Source organism: Astatotilapia calliptera, chromosome 16 (genome assembly GCF_900246225.1).
Source record: "Astatotilapia calliptera chromosome 16, fAstCal1.2, whole genome shotgun sequence".
Classification (NCBI taxonomy): Eukaryota; Metazoa; Chordata; class Actinopteri; order Cichliformes; family Cichlidae; genus Astatotilapia; species Astatotilapia calliptera.
The window spans coordinates 24,279,569-24,289,524 of NC_039317.1; the positions used below are offsets into that span (position 1 = coordinate 24,279,569).

A 9,956-nucleotide genomic window follows, 5' to 3' on the forward strand; every position below is an offset into this window, starting at 1 on the left:
GAACAAACTTTACATTGGCTCCAGGCTAGAGGGTTTCAGATGAAATATTGGATAAGGGCTTGAGTGTTGGGGGTAAACAAGATAAATCCACAGTGGAACTTCTCAACATCTGAACATATTTGCTGAATAGAGCCGCTCCCACAGAGTGAAACCTTTTGAATGTGAAGCAAGTTGTTGCTAGGAGGAAGAAAAAACAACAGACTTTTGGGTAAAACCTGGTGAGTCTGAATAGATGTCCATAGATTTATGAACTGATAACTGCTCTCAAGCAGTCTGCTGTTGTCATGGGCTACTAGAGTAATAGAGTAGTATAAGATACTGTACAAGTTTCACAATAGTAAAGTTTAAGTGTCACAATCACTGATGCTGTGTGAATACATTCATTTAACTTAGAGTCAAAAGGGGGTTATTCCATTTGTCATGGCAAATATCTCACAGATATTTTACATCTGCATTTTAATTGAACAGTTTTTACTTAGACCACAAAAACACAATTCTTCTGCAGTTTGGTTATAGAACCAATGCAAGAAAAAAAGGTGTTTTATTCCTAGGCTTTGCTGACAACTGTTTGTATTTATCATGGTTTGAGCTGAATCTTGATACTGCCTTGCAGTGTTCATCTAATCTGAGTAATATTTGTGTTACTAGTCCCACACCAATATTTATAAAATAAATCTCTGCACTTTTAGGAGAAAACTGTCTGCTGTTTATTTGCTGTTCCAGCACTTTCATAACTACACAGTCATGTCATCATCATGCCCTGTCATATTAAGTAATAACTTTTTAAAAAACTGGTAATTATCTTAGTGAACACTGGATGGCATTGTTGCTGTTCAGTAACCCTGCAATTTGCAGCAGTGTCTCATTTTTTCTCACTATGTCAGTGTAAAAGGGTAAACTATGCACTGTCGTGTATTGTTATTTGATATACACGATTAAATTTAAGTATTTCATGCATTAATGTCTTGGTTTCAAGATGTCTTTTTAATATTGGAAAGGCTGATGTACAACACGCGAGATTAGATTAAGGAAAATACTTTTTCAGTCAGATAGAAGAAGCTATCAAACATGTCGCACCCTGTTCTCCTTCTAAATCTAAGGGAACAGTATAATACAAGTAAATTGTAAATTACACATCTTTTTACATTTGAATGTTGTAAAAAAAGATGTGTAATTTACTAAACAAATTTTAAAGGTCATTATTGTAACTTTTTAACATTTTCTTGATCAAATTTTATTCTTAATTTACAGCTAGAGTTAAAATTATAATATACTTGTAGTGTTTAACTATATGTATATTATTGTTAAACACTACATAAACACTATATAACTATATATATAATTAAATATATAGTTAAGCAGAAGACTATTTGACCAAGGCATGTCATCTTACCATGCGTTTGAAGTGAACTGCTATGTGTTAACACAGTATTCCTATAGTAATGCGGGATTGTTATGTGGAAACTATCCTGGGATAGTAGACAAACCAGATTATCCAGGCTAGCTCTGACACACCTAGTTCACCTGTATGTTGTTCCGGATTCCCAAGAACACGGGTCAATGACTCACTGAGGAACATCACTGGCACTGTAGACAAAAAGAGGAGTTTCAGCTGTTCCAGTGAGGAAGGTCAGCAGTTAATTAATGAATTAATGCAGCACTTATTTTTGGCTTTGTCATGAGCAGGGATTGTTAGTTAATATTATACAGTTAACTTAAGTAAATGGGGGAGAGAAGATCATTACTTATCATCATGTGTGAGTCTGCTGGTTCTATTTTTCAGTCAACATATTCCCAGTAATACTTTGGTTCCTTTTCTGAAACCAGTTCCCTTTTGTGTAGTGTATTAGTCTGGTTAATAATGATGCATATTGGTGCAAAATATTCATCTGAACAATGAAACGGTTCCAAAAGAATTGATAACACTCAAAATGCAAAACATAAAGAATTTAATGAATTTCCTCAAATGTAATTTTCGCTCTTATTTTTACACAAATGGCTTCGATGATTTCCTGCAGTTTTGTGATTATGGCAGAAATATTTTGATCAAGCCTCATTATTCAAAGTTTTATTTGAATACGTCTATGTGAAAGTGCATAAATTAATTACTTTTTTCTTTCACTGAAAATGATCTTACTTTGAAATGCAAATGAGACTAATGACTAATTGTAAAACAACTTTTTTCCATCAGCATGTGGACCAAGACTGGAATGAATATCTAATGGCTCAATGCCACTCTTAAAGTAAATTTATGTTTGTGCTCAAAAGAAAAGACATTTTAAAGTGCAGATAATGTATTAAAAACAAGCCACAAGTCATTATCAAGAGTTCGTGTAGCATGACAAAAGGAAAAAAAAAAAGAAAAACGGTGAGATATCAGTCTTGCTGATGTAGCAAAGTCAGTGGCCTCCCCTTGTTTGCGACCTCTGTCAGATGACAGTGAAGGTCTCCAGTAAGCAACAGTGTTGGTGAGTAGCACTCACAGAACTGTCTCTTCTAATAGCAGCCGCTTCACACCTTCTTGAATGAAATAGGTGCCTCCCATACCAATTCTGGCCCATTCCCCCTAATTGGTTTCTATGCTCTGTTGAATCTGTCTTCACTGTTGCTCTGTTCAACAGCCAAAAGTTCAGTACCTTTCCTGTCACTTTAGCGGTACTGAAAGCCAGTGTTACTTACTTCCAACAGGTAAAATGAAGTAAAATCAGTTTTCCAATAAGCTATGATTCTAATTATTCTATGTATTACAAGCAGCATCGCCATGGAGGGCAGCAGCAACAGCAAAGCTGTCGAATTGGGTTCCTCTTCTTATACCTGGCAGCTGCCTTAAACTTCTCATTAGATGCAACCACGTAATCCTGCGTCATCTCTACATTGGTCTGAATGTGTTCAATAAAGACCCCCTGTTCCTCCACCAGCATGAAAATGTCCATGAAGAGGTCCCGAAGCTCCTTCATATTGTTCTCCAGGCTCAACAACTCCTGTTGGTGGAGAAGGATAGTGGGATTAATACTGCAGGTAAGAGAGACATTAGTCAGATGATGGGAGAAAGGACCAGAAGATTTAAGACGCAATGAAGGAGCAGGCTGAGGAAGACCATGACCTGAGCATGGGAAAATGCTCAACATTCTCATGACTTTTATATACTTAGTGATTAATGTCCTGTTTCACTAACACATCTCTCTGTATTCAACACTGGCTGTAAAGGTGTTTGTTAGGACAGAGAGCACTACTTCTTTCTATTCTCAAGGAGTCAATTTTATTCACCTGGTGTCCCAGGTCTACACGAATCTCTGATAAATGTCTAGAATAACAACCAGTACAAACCTTTTCTGCTCCTTTACCCATTTGTGTCAGCTGATGTAGTGTATTTGTAAAACATGCTAAAAATGGCACTTTTTTATTACCTCCCTTAAAGAGGATATGTGTTTGTTTAGGTTTGACTGTTTGTTAGCAGGGCTAATCAAAAAGCGAATGAATTTGCATGAAAATTTTACCAGAGGTTGGGTTTGGGCCAGATTCAATGTTATTAGCTTCCACAGTTGATCCAGATCTATTTCCAAGAGCCTTTTAAAGGATTGTTTAGCATTGCTGAATATTGATATATTATCTCATATGCATTCTCAAACCGCTCTTGTTAATTTTTGTTATTAAAGATTCTCACATTCACAGCATGAACAGACTGGATATCTAACTTTAGCAAGGAGCAAATTTCTATCAAATAAAGAACATTGAATTAGTTTATTTGCCATGAATGGCTGGTTGTTTTAGGTGCCTTCAAGAATCTATTGTTACCTTTGTGTTGGTCCAGTGAGTTACTTGTGCTTCCCTTACCTTGTGTCGCTGTTCGATCTCAGATAATTGTGTCCGCGTGATTCTGACATCATTCAGCAGGTTCTCGTTGAACACCTCCCAATTTCCGGTGGCCACCATCTCATCCACCTCCTCCTCTGTTACAGGTTTTCCTGATACCTCCAGCTGCCGGATAATGAAGTGCTTACAGCGCTCTTGCTTGGTCAGCAGGCCTTCATTATACTCTCGCATTACCTGAAAATAATTACAGCCAAAAGAAATAAGAGGAAGACAGTGTATGAAGAATGAGAGACGTTTTAGTCCCATGTTTTTTATCATCAGTAGAAAACATAAACATGGTCTTCGGTGCAGTGACAGTTTTCACAGTGTTCACAGTGCATTTACTGCATTTCTTTTCACGTTATCAAATACAGATAAATGTATATATTTATTTATGTATGTATGTATGTATGTATTCATATATTTATATATATATATATATATATATATATATATATATATATATATATATATATATATATATATATATATATATATATATATTGAAGAATCCATAGGTCCCGCATCCTATTCATGTAGCCCCTTCCGCCGGGGTGCAAGATGCTAGCAGGCAAGGCATACATGGAACGCCATAACCAAGTGGCCGGCATAGTGTACAGGAACATCTGTGCCGAGTATAATCTGGAAGTCCCGAGGTCAAAATGGGAGATGCCCCCAAGGGTGGTGGATAATGACCGAGCTAAGATCCTGTGGGACTTCCAGATACAGACGAACAAAATGGTGGTGGCTAACCAACCGGACATAGTGGTGGTAGACAAACAGAAGAAGACGGCCGTAGTGATCGATGTAGCGGTTCCGAATGACAGCAATATCAGGAAGAAGGAACACGAGAAGCTGGAGAAATACCAAGGGCTCAGAGAAGAGCTCGAGAGGATGTGGAGGGTGAAGGTAACGGTGGTCCCCGTGGTAATCGGAGCACTAGGTGCGGTGACTCCCAAGCTAGGCGAGTGGCTCCAGCAGATCCCGGGAACAACATCGGAGATCTCTGTCCAGAAGAGCGCAGTCCTGGGAACAGCTAAGATACTGCGCAGGACCCTCAAGCTCCCAGGCCTCTGGTAGAGGACCCGAGCTTGAAGGATAAACCGCCCGCAGGCGTGCTGGGTGTTTTATATATATATATATATATATATATATATATATATATATATATATATATATATATATATATATATATATATATATATATATGTGTGTGTGTGTATGTGTGTGTGTGTTTGTGTGTGTGAAACTTTAACTCTTTTCAAACTAATCTACCAAAGAAAGAAAAAAAGAAAGAAAGAGTTAAATATCAAAAAGAAAAAAAAAATAGTAAGAATATACTCCAGACCTGCTGGAAGCGGCGGAGTAGTGCTGCATGTTGGGAGCTTTGTATTCTCGTTAAAGCAGCAGTAGGTCCCTGCTGCTCCATAGTTTTCTGGACCTGTTTCGAAAGGTTGTCTAAACGACGGTGGAGGCTTTCGGCCCTGAGCTTTATGTCTCGTGTTATGCTGCTCTCTTTTTTCATCACACTAAAACGACGCATGGTTGCCACCATGGTCTTTTGCTGTTGAGTGAACTTAAGGACCTGTTTGTAGGTAAGATTTGGAAACACACGTTAATAACATAGTAAGTAATATCCTGCAAATATCGTGTAATAAATAAATAAACAAATGCTAAATGCAAGTCTAGTTTAGTCATTTTTACCTCTGTTTCCAGCACTGCAATGTCATCTTGTATATGCTCAACCTCTGACAGAAAGTCCTGAATGACTGGCTCCTCCTCAAACACCACAGCTTGTGGCTTTATGACCCCAAACGCCACAGAGTCGTCATCATCATCCTCCACTGAGAAAGGATTGGTATTCTCAGTTGCAACCACAGATAACTCTTGAGCCTTCTGCTGCAACTCCACCAATCTGTCTCTCATTATGAAAAAGCACTCCTCTCACAGTTATAAGTTATTACAGTATGTAAAGATCTTGCCAGTGCTGATGAGAAAATCCTGAACAGAATAAATAAAAGAAAAATTATTCATTTTGACACACTGTAGTAAATAAGAACAAAATATACAGTACAAAAGTATGAAATACTGACAGTAAAGCTAGAATGTGTCAATCAGTTTAAAAAAAGTGTCTATGACTATGCCCTTTTTTTCACCAAAAGCACGAAATAACATTTTGTAGTTCTAATATGGATATTTTTTTAGAGTTCATGTCTGGATTGTTTCTAAATTTTAAGAATGACACTAAATCAAGAGGTTTGAGTATCAATTATTCTAAAGGGAAACAGCTGAGACAATAGGGTCATGGGCAATGAGCTCTTTTTACTTCTGTCAATACTAGATGATTTTAAAATATGAAATACAATAATATTTTTTATTTTTTATTTTTAAAAAATATTTTCTTTCTTAGTTGTACTATAAAAAAATTCCATAACTGGTGCTCTGAACATTCAATGAGTATCCGCAGTGAAGAGCTAGACAGCACTAGGCCCTTATATGATCCAAGCCTACTGTCTGAAGACACTAAGACCACTTCATGAATACGTGGCAGCACAAATAAGGTTGCTGTAAGATGGCTGCGCTATCCCAGCTTTTGTTCTGTGTAAGCCTCAACTTAGCTCATCACTAAAAGTGAATATGGACATAGATTCAGGGGTGGATTGACCCTCACTCACCTCCCATATGATGACATCAAGCTGTATGCCGGGAGTGAACTAGCCGATTAGCTCGCAGGATCTACTGCAAGGGCATTGGGGCGTCATTCAGATTGGAAAAGTGTGAGGCTTCTCAAAATGCATGGAGTTCTGCACCCAATGCCTGAAGTTCTAAGTGCAATGGGAAGAGAGAAGGTAAGAATTAGTGAGGTTCAGAGCCATAATTCAAGAGGAAACACAAAGCATCCACAGTTAATTCAGGAAGATGGTCCACAAGATGAGCTACTCAGAGGATGGCTATGGCAACGAGGAACAGGAGGAGGAACTATCATGAACAACCAAGCCCCTGCATACATCAACAGAGAAAGTGGCTGACATCAAGAAATCCTACTAGTGGCTAGAAAAGGCCAGCCTAAAGGACAACCAAGACACTCTAATCATGGCAGCACAAGAACAAGCCCTAAGCACCAGATCTATAGAAGCAGGAGTCTGCCACAGCTGACAGAACCCGAGTTGAAGACTATGCAACAGGATGTAAGACGCAAGTTGGGACAGTGTACACTGACAAGGACAATCAAGTGGTTGAGACAGTGTTTAGCAAGATCTGTGCTACATATAGACTAGAAGTCCCCAACTCCCAATGGGACACAGCACCAAAGGTGGTTGAGAACAACAGGGCTAAGATCCTGTGGGACTTGAAGTTCCAGACAAACAGCTGCTGACCAACCAACTAGACGTAGTGGTGGTTTAATCGATGCATTATATATATATATATATATATATATATATATATATATATATATATATATATATATATATATATATATATATATATATATATATATATATATATATATATTATGTAAGGCCTTAAGTTTTCATACAAAGGCTGTCACTAACCACCTAAATCCCTCCCTTAGTATATTTACAGAATACTTGTAGGTAAAGCTTGTAATCTTGCAGTTGACTCTGTATGTATGTAATGACTTTATTTGTTCTGATGAGTATAAATGATGAGTCATATTGGGATTCTGCTTAGTACAGAGCATTTTTAACTGTATATATAAAAAACAAGAAAGAAAAACAGGGAAAAAGTTTATCTGTGGAATCAGTCAAACAGACTTGAGCTCATTTTCCCATGGGAACTGACTTGTTTGTGTTTAACTCTACACACAACAAAAACAGAAGACGGAGAAGGTTGTCGCCAGGTTGTCGCATTCTAAATAATTCAGAGAACAGATAACGTCACTTGGATAAACATCTGATTATTTAGTTGGAAGTTTATTAAAACAATATCTCAAGAAACATTGTTAAAGAAAGCATTTAATTTGATGTTTTTTTGGTTTCCTGCATATTGATTGAAGTCATGAGATACTGACTTAGATTTTCTACATGCTTTTGACCAATGAAGTGCACTCAACTGCATATTTCTGTCATTAAAATGGTCATACCAACATTTTTAAAATGCTTTAGCCAACACAGGGATTTGAGTTTTAGAGGCAGTAAAATAATCTTTTGCAAGCACACAATTGTGTGGGGGGGGAATGGAGCGTTTCAAATCACAGAGTATCCCACTTCTGGATAGATTTCAAACAGGAAAGATCCTATGTGTGTGTGAGTGTGCATTGTAACTTATATAAACTTCACAGGAGTTCAAAGAATGTACAAGTATAGTTTGAGGTGAACTCTTTCCCTCTCTCTTTTTCTTTCTTGCTCTCCCCACCTGCTCCGCATGGAAGAGCCGATTAAAAAAATTGCTCAAAGGATTTGAGAGCACATTCTCCTGTGTTTAGCCTAAAAACCTGGAACAGAATAGAGCTTAATTCAAGGAGTTCAGTCTCACTCTGTGAAAACATTTTTGGTCTGTGAAAGAAGCAAATATTTTCCTTCCACCCATCCATCTCCTCCCTTTCCTGTGTTTCTGATGACATTCTCCTATTTCAATGCAGGTAGAGAAGGAGGAGTTCTCAATTGTTGTAGCCTATTTTTCCTAGGTCAGACAATTGTATGTTGTAAGCTGGTCTTGAAAGAATTCATTTACAATGTAACAGATAAAGTAGTTGGTCCAACTTTTTCTCTTTCTTTAGCTGGAGTTGTGCTTGCTATTAATAAATAAACACACTGAACATACACGGACATTCAGCTTCTTTTTCTCTTAGTCTCGTTTTCTTGCCCTTCAAATACAAATCATAGTATGTTTCTAGAAACAAAGTTCTGAGGCTATAACAATCGTTTGATGTATTTTACCTTAATGTTGTTAGTTTTCCATCATAGGCTGCCTGGTAGGATTACCCTTCACACCAGGAATGTAGTCCAAGACAAACAGTCTTTGATGATATCAGATCACCTTTAGATCTCCTTACATTTACCGGATGGTCATCAGAACGACACTGCAACAGTTATGCCACTATCAAGACAGTTACACTCGCAAACCCTCACAGGAAAGTTTTGAGGAAGTGTGGTTGAGTTGGCTTCAAGGACCTCCCCTTCTTTAGAGAAAGTCCTGGGTAAAGCCAATAGGAACGCAGACTGGAGGCTTATTTGCTTACATACAGAAACAAGTGAAGAGGGAGAGACAGGATGGTGAGTACAGAGAACACACAAACCCTACCCTCAGGCTTACTCCTGGGCAGGAAAATAGAGCAGAGCAAACAGAAGTGTATTGTGTACACTGCTAAAACCAAACAAAGGGGACTGTGGTTAGGGTGTCAGCTAGGGCGTTGAGCTTTTGATTTGCTAAGTTAATTTCTTTGTGAAGTGTCCAGATTCCTGGGGTAAGCCCTCATGGTCTTTGGGTATTAGTCCAACAAACCCAGCTGAGTACTTTTGACAGATTTCTACTGACAAGCTCCCTGAAACCTAGGAGCCTTTTCAACACAAGAAGGGACACAGTCACTTTGTGCTATGCAGCATAACACGCTGTGCAAAGCTGTTTGATCTGCGCTGTCAGAGAAAGAGAGGGGAGAGAAGTTTTGAGGATGAGAGAAGACTTCAGTGGGGACAAGAGTTCACTCTTTTTGAGATGAAACTTTGGATGCTGGTTGCATAATTACTGTCTTTTTTCAAGAACTGTGGCAACTGTTTTTCAGAATTCAGATTGGTAGTCAAGCAATGATGGGGAAACTATATATGAGCGAGAAGGAACAGAAATAATGAGATATACTGACTCACCATATATTCCTGTTTTGTTTTGTTTATTTACTTCATCTGAGACAGCTTTAAAATGTTACCAAAGGACAAAAGAGACTAAAATACTAAAAAAGGCAGAGGACTTATAATACAGCACTGTGTACTACAGTACTCTTTTTTTTCTTTTTTGTTTATTAGGACAGAGTACTTGGATATTAAAAACAGACCTCTTCCATAATGTTTCCTACTTTTGTGATACAAAAACAAATACGTAAAAGAGGAAGAGCAAGTACCAAAACTAGACTAATAAGCTCTACTTGA

General features: G+C 37.9%; 1 protein-coding gene across 2 annotated transcripts; it reads right to left on the reverse strand.

Annotated features, from left to right (window-relative positions):
- Positions 1–1,958: 1,958 nt before the first annotated feature.
- On the reverse strand, positions 1,959–8,927 carry stx19 (syntaxin 19). Of its 2 annotated transcripts, XM_026144876.1 has the most exons (6): positions 8,754–8,927; positions 6,528–6,677; positions 5,557–5,853; positions 5,201–5,437; positions 3,835–4,047; positions 1,959–2,981 (listed from the first exon to the last, which is right to left on the reverse strand). In XM_026144876.1, the coding sequence occupies exons 3-6, from the start codon at positions 5,776–5,778 to the stop codon at positions 2,745–2,747; spliced, it is 909 nt and encodes a 302-aa protein (XP_026000661.1). In that variant the 5' UTR covers positions 5,779–5,853; positions 6,528–6,677; positions 8,754–8,927; the 3' UTR covers positions 1,959–2,744. The 2 variants fall into 2 exon arrangements, with proteins under 2 accessions (XP_026000661.1, XP_026000662.1); XM_026144877.1 differs by lacking the exon at positions 6,528–6,677.
- Positions 8,928–9,956: the final 1,029 nt, after the last annotated feature.

Bases quoted from the DNA above. Each gene is read 5' to 3' on its own strand.
- stx19 (XM_026144877.1), bottom strand. From the start codon at position 5,778: ATGAGAGACAGATTGGTGGAGTTGCAGCAGAAGGCTCAAGAGTTATCT. The intron at 4,048-5,200 runs GTCTGGAGTATA...AATTATTTTCAG, and splicing joins TACTCCGCCGCTTCCAGCAG to GTAATGCGAGAGTATAATGA. The intron at 2,982-3,834 runs GTAAGGGAAGCA...CTCCACCAACAG, and splicing joins AGATCGAACAGCGACACAAG to GAGTTGTTGAGCCTGGAGAA.